This window comes from Neomonachus schauinslandi, chromosome 5 (assembly GCF_002201575.2).
Source record: "Neomonachus schauinslandi chromosome 5, ASM220157v2, whole genome shotgun sequence".
NCBI lineage: Eukaryota > Metazoa > Chordata > Mammalia > Carnivora > Phocidae > Neomonachus > Neomonachus schauinslandi.
In genome coordinates, this window is record NC_058407.1 from 6,350,607 (window position 1) to 6,368,805 (window position 18,199).

An 18,199-nucleotide genomic window follows, 5' to 3' on the forward strand; every position below is an offset into this window, starting at 1 on the left:
CTCACGTTTGGATCTGAGTTTCTAGGAGCGCCTTGGGAACATGGTGCACGTGAGGAAGAGCGCGTCCTCAGTACTCAGAGCTCAGTGCTCGTCCCGAACTGCAAGCTGCATTTTGTAATGCATTTTGTAATGCATTTTGTAATGCATCACTGCATCTGGCGGTTCCCAGGGAGAAGTGTGTCCCTGATCCGGTCTGGTGGTAGAAGTTGGACTGTCGGATAGTTTCAGAATCCCTCTACATACCCGGGAAAATTAGATAACCAATCTCTCGGGGCCTCAGTTTCCTCATCTGATACATGGGGATAATAACAGGACCTAGCCCACAGGGTGCTGTGGGGATTAAAGGTTTGTGAAGTGCTTAGCACACAGGTGATAAGGTTATCGTACACGAATTGAATGGCAGAGGGGCTAGTCCTTTCGATACTGGCTTGGGGAGGGGGGTGGCGTGAAGCAGCCTCAGAAAAAGCAGTGGCCATGTTTTCCTGCCCGTGACCATGTTGGCCTGGCTCACCCACTGCTGTGCCCTCTGTTTCCCCTTTCAGACTTTGTTCCGGTCACCTACATGCTGCCCGCTGACTACAACCTGTTCGTGGAGGAGTTCAGGAAGAGCCCCTCCAGCACCTGGATCATGAAACCTTGTGGCAAAGCCCAGGGGAAGGGCATCTTCCTGATCAACAAGCTCTCACAGATCAAAAAGTGGTCCCGGGACAGCAAGACTTCTTCGTGAGTGCAGGGCCCGCCCATCCCAGGGGCTTCCAAGTTAGGAGTTCCAGGCCACCTGTCAGTCTTGGCCGGGGCTTGGGGACCCTCGCTTGCTTTTGTAGGTGTGTGGCATTTGCCACGTGGCGCTGTGGCAGGGTTCTGTGGCTGCAGTCGTGTGATTGACTGTAGGATCCCACCTGAGGCAAGTTGCAAAGAAAAATGGTGTGTGAACCAGCATACGGTCCCAGGAGCGGGGACCCTTGTGGGCTGCTCTTTGTTCTGGAAGTTTCTGTGAGACCCGCTCAGTCCTGGTATTTCTGAGGCAGTGAAGCATCTGCTTAAGATCTGGGCCCAGGGTATGTAGGTTTGAATCCCTGTCTACACTTACTGCCTGAGTACCTTTTGTTTGGGTAGACTTTTAACATGCTTCCTCCGGGTAAATGGGGGATGCCAACAGCACCACCCTCACGGGGGCAAGATGGGGATAGAACAGGTGAATCCGTGCGAGGCACATGGGAGTGTGTGCGGTCAGTGGCAGGGGGTGGCGCTGTGCGGTGTCAGGTCAGCTCTCTGCCCGGGGTTTGAGGGCTCCTTGGAACTGAGGATACCAGGCCAGGGGGGTTTGTTTTGTCTGGGGCTTACCCTGCCTCGGAGGGTCCTGAACCGCTCGGAGATGCTGGATTGTGAGTCTCTCCTGGAGGGCTGGTGGCTCACTGTCAGGGTTCCTAGGAGCGACAGGGTCACCTTCTCCTCGTGCAGAGCACTTAAATCTGAGTGCACACTGCTGACCCCCACGTGGGTCAGGCCCAGGGAGCACGTCCCTGATGGGTTCCCAGAGACTGCTGGCACTGTCCTCCGGGGTAGGGGCACAGCTCGGGGGCTCCTCCATGGAGCCACCTGACCCCCGTTTTCTCCCCGACACACCGGCCTCTCACTTAATGAGAGGCAGAGGGCTTGTTACCAACATTTGGTCTTTGCCATCTACCTTTGACCTTCTCTGACGTGTTTAGGTTTGTGACACAGTCTACTAAGGAAGCCTACGTGATCTCTCTCTACATTAACAACCCGCTGCTCATCGGCGGGAGGAAGTTTGACCTGCGCCTGTACGTTCTGGTGTCCACGTACCGCCCGCTGCGCTGTTACATGTGAGAGCCCCTGGGGTTCTGTCGCGCGCTTTGGCACGCCCAGAGTGGGCAGCTCTTTGGAGACAGGAAGTAGATGAGCGTTGGCCCAGCCCTGGCGGGGGGAGTGACTGCTGATGGTCACAGGCTCTCTCTCTGTGGGGCGACGAACACGGGAAATCGAGTGTGGTGCTCACTGCGCACCTCTGGGGGTACCAAGAAGCAGTTAGCTCTGCGCTGCAGGGGGACACTGTGGCATAGGAGTTATATCTTTTTTTTTTTTTAAAGATTTTATTTATTCATTTGAGACACAGAGATAGAGAGAGCATGAGCAGGGAGAGAGGCAGAGGGAGAGGGAGAAGCAGGCTCCCCGCTGAGCCAGGAGCCCGATGTGGGGCTTGATCCCAGGACCCTGGGATCAGGACCTGAGCCGAAGGCAGACACTTAACCATCTGAGCCACCCAGGCGCCCCGGCATAGGAGTTATATCTTAGTACGACTGTTACAAAAAAAAAAACCATGAGAAAGCAGCTCTTTTAGAGGCTTAAAACCAAAAAAGGGGCTCTTTTAAGAGAACAAAGTATTATATATATATATATTCTATTTTATTTATTTGAGAGCGAGAGCACGAGCAGGGGCAGAGGGAGAAGCAGGCTCCCCGCTGAGCAGGGAGCCTGATGCGGGGCTCGATCCCAGGACCCCGAGATCACAACTTGGGCCGAAGGCGGACGCTTTACCGACTGAGCCACCCAGGCGGCTCCTGAGTGTTGTATTTTCTTTATGCTTCTCCTCCGAGCGTTGAAGTAATCTAACTTCCCACATAGGTATAAGCTCGGGTTTTGCCGCTTCTGCACGGTGAAGTACACCCCGAGCACCAGTGAGCTGGACAACATGTTCGTTCACCTTACCAACGTGGCCATTCAGAAACATGGGGTAAGTGCGTCCCTTTCGTCGAGCTGAAGGAAATGGACCCTTTGGGTGGGTTTCGTTCTATTTGTGTGAGAGGGCAGGTGGCTACAGGAGTGGAATTCCAGGCGCCCTGGCACTCAGCAGGAGCGGGGGCCTCAGTCTCTGGCGCGGCTGCCCCAGCACATCAGTGAGGCCGGCCTCGGGGGGTGGCTTGGGGAGAAGGAAAGCCCCGGGGTCAAGCCCTGCTTTCTGGCTCCATGACCTGGGGCAAGTTAATTTGACTCTCCGAGCCTAGCGTGGGTTTTTCGCTTGTAAAAGGAGATAATGTCACTCCCTCGTGGGAGTGGTAGGAGGACGCATGACTTGCTGAGCACCTGCCTGGGTTGGTGCCCTGCTGAGTGCCGGGGCTGCACCGATGGCCAGAAACTAGCTTGGTCCCTCCTCGGGGAGCCTAGGCCTGTCGGGGAAAGATAGGTGTCGGGGAATGTGTCATCACGAACCGAGGTGTGAGCTCTGAGGCTAGCGAGTGCACATCTAGAAGAGCGTGGGATGAAGGGGTCCCTCGTCCCGGGGGCTGGAGAAGACGTCGGTGCAGAAGTGGAGTGGTGCTCGAGCAGAGACCCGAGGTGTAAGCGGGGATTACCCAGGCCAGAAAAGGGTGTTTGGGCGGAGGGTACAGCGTGTGCCGGGGCCCCATGGCAGGAAGGAGCACTGCAGCGGCTGTGAGCAGGCCAGGGTGGCTGGAACCCCCAGAGCGATGGTGGTGGAGTCGGGTACCCGGTGAGGCCAGTGAGGGCCCAGACGCAGGACGTCGTAGGTTCTGTGTGGGCTTTGGGGCTTTACTCTGGTCCTAACAAAAATGTTCGGAAGGTCTCATTTCTTTATGAGAGGGTCTTCTGTTTGGACCTTGCTTGATTGGAAGCCTTGAGTACCTTGGTCCTTTTTTAAATGTAATTTGAGTGGAAAGAGGGTAAGTGTTGATAGAAAACAAGCTTTTTTTGAACAACCTACTGAAGGGTTTGGTCAGGCCAGCCTGGGCTCCATCCCCTGTCCATCCCTTACCCTCCGTGTAACTTGGGCAAGTCACCCCGGCCTCCCTGGACCGCCTCGTCTGCAAACGGGAGCCCTGGAATTACCTTGCTGGTCACCATTTACTGAGGGCCTCGACAGTCTTCTGTGTGAGGCCGACCCTGATTCACTGCCCAGCAGGTTCCCCTGAGAGCAGAGTGGCGAGCACCACTGTTACACGTTCAAGGTGGGAGGAGCAAGGATGGCTTGGCCAGAAGCTTGTTCATAAGAATTGGGAAAATGAGCTGTCATGGGACGCAGCACCAAACTTACCAGCCATTTGGAGAAAGCTGAGCAATGACATCAGGCCCTTTGTCGCCAAGTAGCCCAGTTAGTGAGGTCTGGGTGTGGGCTGGGAGATGACAGTGCCGACCTGAGTCCGCTTGGTGTCCCTGAGCATGTTGGCCTGCCGAGCCGCCAGGGGGCGGGGAGGGTGGTGCTGGGGAGCCACACTGAAATTGGGAGGGCTCCATTCTATAGGCCTTCTCAGGACACCAGTCAGCTGAGTCACTATTTCATCAATAAGAAACAGAAACCATTTTTTTAAAAAAAATCCGTGGAAGGGGAGAGCAGAAGGCAGGCCTTTTAGCTTGGCATCTCTGCAATGCACCAGAAGGCTCTGTGCTTTCTTTGGGTTCTATTTGTGAATGCTTCGCTTGTTAACGTGAGAAAGTGCTTACTCAGAGAAACCTAAGTTTCAGTCCCGAGTAGAAGCCTCGCATGGCTCTCATTAGGCTTGCGTGAAGGACAGATGTTGTACTGGACACTGAAATGTTAAAGCGTCTGTTGGGCACATCTACCCAGTGTCCCTGGGCGCAGGGCACAGCCCGGTGCCTGGGTCAGAGACTGTGAAGGGGCATCCCCACCCTCAGGAAACTCAGGGACCAGCAGGGGAGGCAGATGGCAAAGGACGGATGATGAGGGAGGCCTTGGGGCTGCGGTAGGGGCTCAGGTGTGTGGGAGAGGCCCACTAGTAGGCAGATGGATCCAGCAGGCAGAGAAGGGGATGGAAAGAGCAGGGGTGCATCCTGATGTGCGCAGTGTTTGCAAATTGATAAGGTATTCTGAAATAAATCTGATAAAATAATGTTCCAACAGTCCAAAAAGCAGGAGACGTTTCCTGCTGTTTATATCTACACATGTGTATTGTTTCTTTCTTTCTTTTTTTTTAAAGATTTTATTCATTTATTTAACAGAGAGATACACAGCGAGAGAGGGAACACAAGCAGGGGGAGTGGGAGAGGGAGAAGTAGGCTTCGTGCGGAGGAGGGAGCCCGATGCGGGGCTCGATCCCAGGACCCTGGGATCATGACCCAAGCCAAAGGCAGACGCTTAACCGACTCAGTGACCCAGGCGCCCCTTAGTTCCCACTTCTCATCTTTATACTTAGGAAAACGAAGCCTGGTCTCATAACCTCCTGATGTACTTCAGGATTTTCTAGCTTTTGCCTCCAAAAGAGAGCACTGGGTAGAGAGTCAATGTTTAGGGTCAGAGGACTAGAAAGAGCCGTGGATGAGGGTGAGAAAGCCGGGCTCGGGTGCCAGCTCCCTCATGGCCCGGGTAGAAGCTTGGGCAGGTCACATAACCCCTCTGAGCGCAAGTCTCTTACCCACGGATGGGACATTGTGAGGACTTGCGTGTGTGCTGCTCTTGGACTACGGTGCCCAGTACCGCGTGTGGCTTCTCTGAGAGCAGACTCACAGGCAGAGATGAGTGTGCAGGGGGTCTGCTGGGGCAACGGCGGGGGAGGGGTCCAGACAGGGCAGAGGGACGGTTGAGCTGGGACGCAACAGCGACAGGGTGCCTGGAGCTGGGTGGTCCTGCAGAGTCACCCAGGATGGATCAGGGACCGAGGGACCCTGGCATCAGCCTGTAACAGGCTGCAGGCTGCCAGGGTGGGCATGACCTTGGACTGGGCTGCTCCTATTAGCCAAGGGCAGCTCCCAGAGATGTCTGGGCTGGAAGCTGGGGTCTGGGTGGCACTCCACAGCATGCATTGCGGGCGGTGAATTACTAAGTGTGAATGTTACTACTAGAGGCGAGTATTTTAAAACATACCCGTATAGGGGGCCCCAGCACACATTCTAGCGGGAAAGAGCAGGTGCTAGATTCCTCAGGGTGCATTGCCTGGAGCCCTGTGCCCTTTCCCACACCAGGAAGACTACAACCACATCCACGGGGGCAAGTGGACCGTGAGCAACCTGCGGCTCTACCTGGAGAGCACCCGAGGCAAGGAGGTGACCGGCAAGCTGTTCGACGAGATCCACTGGATCATCGTGCAGTCGCTGAAGGCCGTGGCGGTGAGTGCCTGGCGGGGGGCGGAGCTGGGCTGGGGCCTGTGAGCAGAGCCACTGAGTGTGGGCGGCGGGGGATGCTTGTTCTTTTGCCACAAATACTTGTCTTTACGGGCTCACCTCCCTCATGTCCACGTGTCTGCCAGAGGCCGGGGCAGTTTCGGGGAGGTAGTGGGGCCGGCTTCCAGCTGGGTGCTGCCCAGGGCGTGCCAGGTGCCACACGAGTCCTGCTGGGGTCACCAGCAGCTCTTCTGTGCCAGGGGATGGACAAGGCCCACTTTGGCGTGAGCGGACGGTCAGAGATGTCTCGCAGTGGCCTCCTCGGGTTTAGGCCTCCTGCTCTGTGACATCATGGACATCCAGACACCCACCTCTCCGCTTGTTGCCTCAAGTCTGCTGTTTGTTGGGTGGTTTGCAGTTTTTGCTTGTGTTTTGTTTTACTGTTCCAAAGCAGGCGGGCATCTCTTTTTGAGGGAAAGGAAAGAAATAAACACCAGGCCACCAGCATGTGGGCCACTGTGTTCAGAGCTTCACATGTGGGCTCCCAGATTCTCATCACCCTGTGACTCATAAGCAAAATGGAGGCTCAGCCCTGGAGCGAGGAAGTGCAGGGACAGGCTCTGGGGCCCAGGCCTGCTGAGGGGGCTCCCAACAGACTGGCCCACTGGCTATGGGACCTGAGGGCACTTGGCCTGGCCCTGGGCGTAGGCAGCAAGTCCCGTGGAGAGTGTATGCCCAGCCTCTCGGAGCCTCGGAGGCCTTCTCCGTGAAATCGGGAGACGGTGGGGTGGGGGGGTTGGAGAGTTAGCAACTTCCTGTCCAGCAGAGGCTGCTGGGACAATGGTGTGGGCAGGGGCTGGGGGTAGGACCCCAGGCTCTCCGGGGAGATGCAGTTCCACTGACTCCCCTGGAAAAACAGCCCCTAATTCTTGGCCGCCTCCCCCACCTCCCTACCCCCCAGCCTGGTTTTCCTCCAGCGGGTAAGCCTGGACTGGCCTGTCTCCCCTCAGGAGTTTCAGGTCTAAGTCCAGTGTTTGAAGAGCGTCCACATACCCACTAATGTGTAAAAAGGCCTCACTGTCGTGTCTGTCGTGTCTGTGAACTTCACTCACTGTGGGGTGCACGAGGGGCCCCAGGGCGCGTGTGATGTGGCTGCTTGCTGGGCCTTCCCACAGGTTTTGATCCACGTAGCCTGGGCAGGGCCTGGGAATGTGCGTTGTGAGTGGCTAGCAGGGTTTTTTTTACATACCTGGAGAACAGTTTATGAAGTGGAATTGAACATTAAAAAGAAAATCCACAAATTGTCAGTAAATGGATTGACTCTTGTCACAGAGAACGGAGGTTGACCTGGCATCCCGCATCCTTAAGGGCCCGAGAAGGGCCTAGCAGCCTGGTGGAAAGTGTCTGTTCGTGATGAGAGGCTGCATAGGCCTTCACTCTGTGTGCCGGCTGAGGAGCAGGACTTCGGTCTGCTCCGAGGACAGTCCCATGCGGACAGAGATGCCGCTGCTCTGATCAGGCCTCAGATGAGTGAGGCCCGGAGACCCCAGTGATCGCTTCGTGATGTCCCCTTGGAGGCTGAGGGAAGTTTCCATGTCTGAGCCGAGGAGGAGGAGGAACCGGGAGGGATGGAGGGAAGCACCAGGGGCGGAGGTGGGGCGCGCTGGTCTTGGCAGTGAGACCCCCACACGCCAGCACCCAGCACTGCCAGGAGGTCCCGCCGCCCGGCCGCCCGCGCCTCCGAGGTGGTGGTGTCGGCCGGGCCCTGCTGAGGCCACCGTCCAAGCCACCCCTTACTCTCTTGCAGCCGGTGATGAACAATGACAAACACTGCTTCGAGTGCTATGGGTACGACATCATCGTCGACGACAAGCTGAAGCCCTGGCTGATTGAGGTAACCACGCTGCTGCAGCCCGTGGGGCTGCTCGCCCACCCAGCTGCCCCTGCCCTGCCTCAGGCTCGGCAGGACTGGGGCAGATTCGGCCGATGAGATGTAACAGGGACAGATAGACAGGTGCGACAAGCTTGCTGCTGAACAGTGAGCACACTCCCGATCTCTCACCTGCGAATCCAGCCCACGGAGCCGGCTTCCCTCGTCCGGATGAGCTCGGTGCCCTGGTGCTCCCGGGTGCTTCCAGAAGCATCGTGCCCCGGAGGCCCTGCCCTGTCCTCATGGGGACATTGTTCCCATTCAGGAAAGGATCTCCCAGACCCGGAAGCCTGTAGGAGGTGGTAGCATACGGTCCAGAGATAAGGGATGTTATCTTTTTCCGACCGAGGCGTAGTCTGGGAGTGGATTCATCTGCCTGTTTCTGGGCATGGACGGGATGCAGCGGTGGCTGGCCGAGGTGCTCACACCCTTTCTCTGGTGACAGGCCCGGGTGATGCTGGCCTCAGCCGCGGTGGCGCTGGCATGCACGCCCGAGGCCCAGAGCCTGCCTTGCTGGGGTTGCCCCGCTTTGCTTTGTGGCCAGACGGAGGAGCTCGGGCCTCAGGGGACACAGGGTTGGACACGCCATGACAATGCGGGCCGTCTGTTCTGTTGGTTCATTTCCCTGCGTGTGCCTCTGAGCACCGGTGGAGGTAGATGGCTCAAGCCTTTTAGCTCAGTCCCATTTTGAGCCAGGAAAGCGGAGTCTCAACAGGAAGTTGTGAGTGGCAACAACTTGTAGGGAATTCACTGGGAGCCCTTACAGGAAGCTGTTGGGAGAGCCAAGTCATCAGAGAGCAAACTGTTCCAGAACAGTGTTTTCCAGGTTACTTCTTTTACTGCCAAAGCTGCGTGTGTGTGGGTGTTTGGGTGTGTGTACGTGTGCGTGCATGCATGGAGATATATGTAGATATCTAGAGAAATCTGCAGGTGCATATATAAAATATTTATGCATTCTCTTTTTCCATTTTAGAAGTTCAGTACACTATCCATTGTGCTACAGAGTGTTTTTTTCCATTTTAAACAGAGTAACTTGAATGGAAGTCAAACTTTCCTTGATGTGCTAGATCATAATTGTGAATAATACTTCTAACATAATGACAGATCTTAATCTTAGCATATTTATAATAATCCTGGCATTATAATATGCTAGCATAGTAATTCCTTTTTTTTTTTTTAAATATTTATTTATTTGACAGAGAGAGAGAGAGAACACAAGTAGGCAGAGTGGCAGGCAGATGGAGAGGGAGAAGCAGACTCCCCACTGAGCAGGGAGCCGGATGCAGGGCTCGATCCCAGGACCCCGGGATCATGACCTGAGCCAAAGGCAGCCGCTTAACTGACTGAGCCACCCAGGCGCCCCGCTAGCGTAGTAATTCCAAGGGCGCCTGAGGTTCATACAGTACCTTTTACTGCTGAACATTAACTACCTTGCTAGCAGCATAGAGACAGTCTGGCTGTTTGGGAGAAACCTAAACAACTTGAACACTTGCTGCCTCCACTCTCCCACAGCCTGAGGAAACAGCTAACCAAGATCATTACAACTGTGCCTAAAGTAAGAGTAAATAGGTGGTGACTCGGGGCCTGTGGGACTCTCCACACAGCCGATGACTGCATTTTAACCTGTGGACTTTTGACATTGCTTAGCTCCTCGAGGGCCTTATGGGACTAACTTTCTGTCTTTCAGATGGGTTTCTCATTTGGCAGAATATTGCTTTGTTGGTGAGGTATTACTCTCTTTGCCAAAAAGGGGCCCACTGGGGACGCCTGGCTGGCTCAGTCGGTAGAGCATCTGACTCTTGATCTCGGGGTCATGAGTTTGAGCCCCATGTTGGGTATAGAGATTACTTAAAGGTGGGGGGCATTACTTTTTCAACCCCACAATGCTGCTTGGTCAGGGTGATTTGGTTCACTGATTCTAGCAAAGCTTGGGGCGGGGGGGCTTTCAATACTTTGGACAGAGCTCATCACATAGGTAGACACTGAAGTTATGTTTATGATCTACATTGACTTAACTTTTTTTTTCTAAAGAGTTTATTTATTTGCGAGAGAGAGAAGACACGAGCAGATGGAGGGACACAGGGAGAGGCAGACTTCCCGCTGAGCAGGGAGCCCAACGTGGGGCTCGATCCCAGGACCCCAGGATCACGATCTGAGCCGAAGGCAGACGCTTAAGCAACTGAGCCACCCAGGCGCCCCTTCATTTAACATTTTTATTTGTGTGAGAAGTGATTTGCAGGTCATAATCCAACCTGTTTTCAATACTATTTATATTTCATCTAATAGCTAATGGAAGCAGATCCTAAAATGCTTCCTATACAAAGTACCGGACGATATTAGATATGAGCAGTATGAAATGACAGCTTGACTTATAGTGTGTGGTAGTGGGCGTTTTCCTCAGCAGTGCGTGTGTTCACACCACAGGAATCTGTGATCCAAGTGAACAACACGGTTCCTTTCGTCTCGTAGGTGAATGCGTCCCCGTCTCTCACTTCCAGCACTGCCAACGACCGAATCCTTAAGTATAACCTGATCAACGACACCCTCAATATTGCAGTCCCTAATGGCGAGATTCCAGACTGTAAATGGAACAAGTCACCCCCGAAGGAAGTCCTCGGCAATTACGAAATTCTGTAAGTTTGTGTGCAGACTGGGCAGCCGTCCTTGTGTGTTTCAGATTGAGGGGAGCCGGGACCCAACTTGGATTGTCTGCATGAGTGTGGACTTGCCTTGTTTGGGCTGAGCATTTCATTTATTAATGATGTTATAGGATAGATCATGTTGTAGCGGAAAAACGGGTCTTAAACTAGGCCTTTGTCTGGGTCTTTTACTTGATCAATATTGATGATGTGTTTGCCACCTGCTGGGCACCACGCGAGCCGCTGGGGCAGGTGGGAGCAGGTGGGAGATCGCTAATGCAAGACGAGAATGCTCATGATGATCGCTGACAGCTGAGGGCTGCCCACATGCCCGGAACTGTGCTGAGTGCCTCATTTCCCCAGTGACCCCCTGAGGTCAGTATTGTCATTAGCCCCATCTCACACAAGCGGAAACAAGGTTTAGAGAGGTACAGTGGCCTGTTGGCGGCAGCAGGAAGTGGGAGCAGCGTGAGAGCCTCTTGGGGACAGTGGTTGAGCGACGTACTGTTGGTTCAAACCGTGGAATAGAGGGTGGCCCAGGAGCTCTGGTGGGGCCTGGGAGGCCGAGGGAGGAAAGCATGTTGCAGAAAAGGGCACGCGAGGGACACCCGTTAGCTTGTCCGCGTGGATGCGGCTACCGTGGGCTGTGAGGTGTGGAAGGGGAGCTGGAGGAAAGAGGAAAATAGTGCCCCAAACTGGAAGAGGGACATGTGTAAGGGTCACGTTAGTCCTTTTGTAAAAGTAAAAATGTGCGTGTAACGTCCCAAGAGAACAAAGGAAGACATTTGTAGTGAAGGTCACGTGCTGCACACAGGTCCCAGGCCCACGGCTGGTCGGCGTTGCTGGCGTGGGGCCCCGGGCTCCAGAGCCCACGGCTGACCACCTCCCCGCCTACGCCGGGCGTGGCCTTGGTGTGTGTGCAGCACTGGGGAGGGTGGAGGGTCAACTCAGAAGGGAAGCGTGGGGGCCTCCGGGGGCGGTGGTGGGGAGCTGCAGGCGTGACCACTCAGCGTGGTGGGTGGTTTCCTCCAGCCACGGTCAGTGGTTAAGTGGGCTAAGTGCAGGGTAAGCAGAGGGCGCGAAGTGACCAGCCCTGGGGCTTTTCAGGCACGGAGGAGGGCGAGAGAGGAGGACAGTGCGAGGGGGTGGGAGGGCACTGGAGGTCCTGGTGGTTGCGGGATGTTGGGGTTGGGGCACCAGCAAAGCGAGCTGGGGAAGAAGAGGCAGAGGTCAGAGGGAGTGTCTGCAGTCCGGGCTTTGCAGGGTTGCTGGACGTGACAAGGTCAGGGGCCGTGGGAATGGGCCTGAGCTGGGGAGGAGGATGAGATCATGGGGGGGCACAGGGTCAGGGAATTGGGGTCTCCTGTTTGGTCACTGCAGCAGCTAACACTTGTGAGCCGCGGGCCTGAATGGTAAGGAATTAGGTTACAGCTAACTGCCCACAGTGGGCGGTGGATTCTGCTGACCTGGGAAGGAGGTTTTGGAGATGGGGGCTTCCTCCAGGCCCAGGGGCATGATGGGTAGGAGAGAAAGCACCCCCACTGGAGGGGCTGCAGGGAAGCAGTGTCTTCAGGGAGAGCCGGGTTTTAGCGCAGGAAGGTGCAGGGGACATTCCAGGATGAGGTGGAGACTCGGGGGTTTGCTGGCGAGGGGCGAGTTCTGAGTGCGCAGAGGAAGAGCTTGGGGGTGGTCAGACTGGGGCGTGTCCGGAGCCTCTGGGGGTGGCAGTGGGGGAGGGGCAGGGTGACGTGCAGGAGACAGGGGCTGAGCCCTGACGGCCTCTGAGGCAGAGGGGGGCGGAGTATGTGGAGGAGTCCTGCCTCCTGCCAGGAGCGTGAGGGACTTGGTGGATCTGTCTTCATCCAGCCAGGGTGGTGGCAGGCTGGGCAGTCGGGAGCCCCTGGGGCCCTTGAGGGAGGGCGGCAGACACTCCACTTCCGGTTAAAGACCCAGAGGTCAGAGCCTCACTGCTGTTAGTTGACGAGACAGAAAGGTGACACACACACCCGCCCCCCCGCCCCCACTCAGCCGCCCTCTGCCCGCTCCTGTGAGTCAGGAAGGCTCCAGCGCAGAGCTTCCAGGCGCTTCCATGCAGGCCTCCTCCCTAGTGCTTCGGATGACCTCACGGTCAGGAATCCCGTTGGCTGACAGCCACGGCCTCTTGCAGCAGTAGCTGGCTGCGCGGGGAGGGAGGGCCCTGACTTTCTACCGCGTCAGGTGCTCTGCCTCCCGTGGGGTGCTCACAGCGGTCTCCAGAGTGTGCCAGTAGCCAGAGCAGCAAGCCAGGCTGCCAGTTCGCTGCCCAAGGTCAACCACTGGTGCTGGCCCCCAGAAGTAGGCACTCCTGTTGCCCTGATCGCTGTGCTGGCCTTCAAGCCACGAGGCCTGGCCTTCTGTGCCTGCAGCCTCCAGGGCTCAGGTCTGAAGGTGCTGGGTATACTCATCCAGCCTTTAAAACCCTACTGTCCAGGGGCGCCTGGGTGGCAGTCAGTTAAGTATCCGACTCCTGATTTCGGCTCAGGTCATATTTCAGGGTTGTGAGATGGAGCCCCGCATCCGGCTCCATGCTTAGCACAGAGTCGGCTTGAGATTCTCTCTCTCCCTCTGCCCCTCCCCCCACTCACTCTCCCTCTCTAAATAAATCAATTTTTTTTTAAGATTTTATTTAGTTGTCAGAGAGTGCGCACAAGCAGGGGGAGCGGCAGGCAGAGGGAGAAGCCGAGATACAGAGAGAGAGAGAGAGAGAGCATGAGCAGGGGGAGAGGCAGAGGGAGAGGGAGAAGCAGGCTCCCCGCTGAGCAAGGATCCCGATGCGGGGCTCGATCCCAGGACCCTGGGGTCATGACCTGAGCCTAAGGCAGACGCCAGCTGAGCCACCTAGGCGTCCCAATAAATAAATCTTTAAAAATAAATAAATAAATAAATAAAACACTACTGTCTGAACCCTGCCGGTTACTGCAATCTGCTTGTCATTCTAGCAGGAGTGAAGCCTGCTAGAATGAGAAGGGGCCCTAGAAGACCATCTGCCTGATTCTCCTCCACATTAGCACCACCCCTGGGAATAGCGGGTCCCAGATGTCAGCTGCTTGCCACATACACAGTGAGACTGGTAACCCCTGTGTGGTCCTTCCCCCCCCGGCCCCCATCATTCAGTAGATTCTTACTGCACACCCACCCAGGAATGAGGTGCTGGGGGCAACTGTGAACCAGACAAATGGGGTCACTGCAGTCCTTAGGTCAGCGATGTAGACACAGAACCAGCAACAGAGTGCTAATGGGGGTGGTGCTAACATGTGAACAGGGAGTCCAGGGGCTCTAGCAGTCCTTGGGATGAGGAGGGGCCCCCACAGGCAGAACCTCCAGTGTTCCTGGGGAGTCCTCCCTCCAGCATCATCTCTCCCTAAGGAGATGGGGGAGAGGAGGGCCCTACCTGTTGCCCTGATCGCCATTCCAGCAGAGGGAAACCCCGTAGTGTCTGTCGTGTGGATAACAGTCAACAAACCAGCCTTCTTCCTCCTTGCCTTCCCTTTCGGCCCCCTGTTTCCCAGCAGAAGCACAACGCAGAAAATATGTTCTTCAGCTTCAGAAGCTTCTCTCCCACACCACTCTCAACCTGCAGATTCTGATTCTGGGAATAAACGTAGAACAGAAATACCCCTTTTCCAGAAGTCAGCAAAACTCAGCTAAAGCAACATAGCTGAGCATCTTCGTACCTTTTGCATTTGACATGAACATCCACTTACAACAGAGGATCCCCAGTCAGGGCGTGGCCACCAAAGGATACCTAGGAAGGAGGTTTAATAGGGAACAGAAATGCTTTTCACACTCCTGATCCACAGGGTGAAAAGGTCCCAATTAGGAATCTGAAGCCTTGGGTTTTACTTGATCCCACAGCCCTTAGGACACTGAGTAAACCTCTCCCAAGTCTCAGATAGGAAGTAGGGGGTCAGTCAGGAGGGTGATGGGAAGTCACCTTGGGGATAGGAGACCCCATCGCCAGAGGCTGTACCTGCCAGGCCCTGCGGGTGGTGCAGTGCCATTTCTCCAGCCTCATGGACCCCCTAAGAGGGGCTCACCGTGGCGGGAGAGGCCAGGGACTACCCAGATGTCCTAACCGGGCAGGGGCGCCTGAGGTTTCAGCTCTGTCCTTTCTGAGGCAAAAGCCCAGGCTCTTTTTCCTACACAGGGTCATGCTTTCACACCGCACAGGCCTGGCGCGAAAATGTTATGGGGGAGGGGCCGGGTAGGACTCAGCTGGTGGAGGCTGGATCTGGCCTTTCTTGTGGGGTGAACTGCCCGCCCTGTCCTGGTCCCCTCACCCCGGGGGGGGTCATTCACACCCCGTTCCCCATCTGAAATGGGGTCAGTCATACCTGCCCACAGATGCTGTGTATAAAAGTATTTCCAGACGTCAGTCTTCTCCCTCACCTCCCTGGTGTCCCATTCGTGTTTCCTTTGGGGTCACTGCCGACTTCCATCTGGTAGGAAGCTTCCATAAAATGTCAACTGCAGGAGCCGGGGACAGTTCACAGAAGTAATTTAACAAGGCTGTACCTGTATGCTCTGTGGCCTCAGGCAGGGTTTGGGGGACTGGCAGGCTGGACACATGCAGGGGGCGGGGGGGCAGGCTGCTTCCCTGGGCGACGTGGGATTGCCACACTACGGCTCTGTGGCCCTGCTTGGCCAAATCCTGAAGATGTTCCTCTGTTTCTAGCTATGATGAAGAGCTGGCGCAGGGTGATGGGGCTGACCTGAGAAGTCGACAGGGCCAATCACTGGGGCCCAAAGGGGGCCGATCGCGAGACTCGGGGAGAACTGTCCTCACAACCTGGAAGTGAGCACCAGTAGGCGCAAAAGACTGCAACCTGGACCCTGCCAGATACTCACTGCACCTGGGCCTATTTTGAAATTTCCTTTTTTTTAGAGCTTTTTTCCCCTTTCCTAAGCCGTGTAAATAAATAAAGGCATTTCTTTGGAAGGTGAAGGAGTCTCTTAAGAGGGAAAGATGCCCTGCTTCTCCTTTCCTCTCACACAATGCTTCTGAGACCAGACATGTGGGGATTTTCCCCACACCGAGCCATTCTGCGCTCCTCTGGCTGGTGCTGGGTGTCCTACGATTTAGCTGTTTCGATACCATCTGCCTGGAGCTGGCGTCCGATCCCACAGGTGAAGGACCCAGTCCCCCCAAGATGGCCCTTCTGCGCCCCCATAACCTCAGAAGCCAATCCAGGTTGTCTCCTGTACTTCTGACCTACCTGCTCTAAGTTGGAGGTTCCCAGCACCTCCTTCTCAAGGCCCTCCGAGGGCTTGATTCCTTTGCTAGAGCGGCTCACGGACCTCGGGAAAACCATTTACCTGCTCGATTACCAATTTCTCACAAAGGATGCAACTCAGGTGAGCCAGATGGAAGAGATGCAGAAGGCAAGGTATGGGGGAAGGGGTGAGGAGCTTCCATGCCCTCCCTGGGTTCACCGCCCTCCCAGCACCTCCATGTGTTGGCCCGCCTGGAACCTCTCTGAATTCCATATTCGAGGAGATTTATGAAGGTTTCATTACATGGTATCGGTTGATGAAATCATTGGCCATCGGCGATTGATTCAACCTTTAGCCCCACCTCCTCCCCAGAGGTTAGGGGGGTGGGGCTGGAAGTGCCCACCCTCTGATCCCTGGGTGGTCCCCCTGGCAGCCAGTCAGGCTACCTGCGAGCCCCCAGCCACTGGGCAGCCATTAGCACCAACTGGCTTGGTTGAAAGGGGCGCATTAGGAACAACAGAAGACGCCCATTTCTCCTTTACTATCTGGAGCTATTTCAGGAACTGGGAACAAAACTGAATATCCTAACATTTAAAGGCTGTCCCTGTCGCTCTTGGAAATGAAATGACAGGGGTTTTAGAAACTGTGTGACAGGAATGGGGATGAAGACCGAACCTCTATAAATCCCAATGTCCCATCTCTGGCTCATCAGGGCTGGAAGAACTGATTCACGAATGTCTGAAAGCAGCTCTTTCCGCAGAGAGTAACAGCCTCAGCATGTGATTTAGTTTATTACGAGGTGTTCACGTTTTAAAAATACTGCGCTGACTTACAAACGAAACCGGACTATCTTACAGAGTCAAGCTGCTGTGAGAAAGCAGGGTATTTAATCCGACAGCTATTTGGGTATAGTCCATAACTGGACTGTGATTCTGAGGAAGACTGGCAACTGGAAATGTGTGTCAGTAATTTATCCTTACAGAGGCCTTTGTCTTGGGGCTGTCACTTCGGTTTTCTTTTTTTAAGATTTTATTTATTTGACAGAGAGAGACACAGCGAGAGAGGGAACACAAGCAGGGGGAGTGGGAGAGGGAGAAGCAGGCCTCCCGCGGAGCAGGGAGCCCGACGCGGGGCTCGATCCCAGGACCCCGGGATCATGACCCGAGCTGAAGGCAGACACCCAACGACTGAGCCACCCAGGCGCCCCTGTCACTTCGGTTTTGTAGGTGAGTCTTGTCAGATGAGCCCAGACAGTCCCCGCTGTGTGGCTTATCTGATGTCAGCATTTGGGTTTGCTGCAGACCAGAGGTAAGCGTCGTTGGCAGCCCGTGTCCGGGACCAGCTCCTGGGGTGGTGTGCTGACGTGAAGCCACCCTGGACAAAAATGAGTGAGGTGGAGAAAAATACGGGAAACCCTGAGTCAGTTGGACGGAGTGACTGATGCACGCCAGTAACCTCGGAGACGCGGGCTCCTTTTAGTAAGAGCCTTTTCCTGATGGTCATACTTGACACTGTTCACTCATGCTTCAGTCATTGTCTTGAATTTACCTTTAAAACTCCCCACCTGAGGGATGCCTGGGTGGCTCAGTAGGTTAAGAGTCTGCCTTCCGCTCAGGTCAGGATCCCAGGGTCCTGGGATCGAGTACTGCGTCGGGCTCCCTGCTCAGCACTCTTTCCCTCTGTCTCTCTCTCTCAGTCTGTGTCAAATAAATAAATAAAATCTTTATTTTATTTTATTTTTTTTAAGATTTTATTTATTTATTTGACAGAGAGAGACACAGCGAGAGAGGGAACACAAGCAGTGGGAGTGGGAGAGGGAGAAGCAGGCTTCCCGTGGAGCAGGGAGCCCGATGCCGGGCTCGATCCCAGGACCCTGGGATCATGACCTGAGCCCAAGGCAGACGCCCAACGACTGAGCCACCCAGGCACCCCATAAATAAAATCTTTAAAAAAAAACCATCAAAAACCCAAAAAACTCCCCACCTGAAAAAAAAACCAAAAAGCAAAAAAACTCCCCACTTGTTTGTTGTTACAGTGTTAGTAATAGGATTTTGTTCTCCTGATGGTGTGCCGAGGACATAGCAGACAGGGGTCTTTCTCGTACCTGTGCGTGAACACGTCAGGTTTATATGTCCTGTCTCAGGCATCTGTGTGCTCACTTGTGTTTAACAACGTCTCACTGCCAGTTGGGGAAAAGGGCCTTTTACGCGGTAGGATAGAAAGTGAGGAGGTGTAACGCAGATGGTATTCAGCCAGCGTCCGAATGACTTGCAGTTTGAGGGGA

The 18,199-nt window shown here is 55.0% G+C and overlaps 1 protein-coding gene across 1 annotated transcript in view; it reads left to right on the forward strand.

Annotated features, from left to right (window-relative positions):
* Positions 1 to 15,634, forward strand: part of TTLL1 (tubulin tyrosine ligase like 1) — a 30,984-nt gene extending 15,350 nt beyond the window's left edge. Inside the window, exons 6-12 of the mRNA XM_021687782.2 lie at positions 543 to 723; positions 1,713 to 1,847; positions 2,647 to 2,755; positions 5,956 to 6,099; positions 7,901 to 7,987; positions 10,493 to 10,656; positions 15,377 to 15,634. Coding sequence (XP_021543457.1) covers positions 543 to 723; positions 1,713 to 1,847; positions 2,647 to 2,755; positions 5,956 to 6,099; positions 7,901 to 7,987; positions 10,493 to 10,656; positions 15,377 to 15,500 — 944 coding nt within the window. The 3' untranslated portion in view covers positions 15,501 to 15,634. The remainder of the gene's footprint in view (positions 1 to 542; positions 724 to 1,712; positions 1,848 to 2,646; positions 2,756 to 5,955; positions 6,100 to 7,900; positions 7,988 to 10,492; positions 10,657 to 15,376) is intronic.
* Positions 15,635 to 18,199: the final 2,565 nt, after the last annotated feature.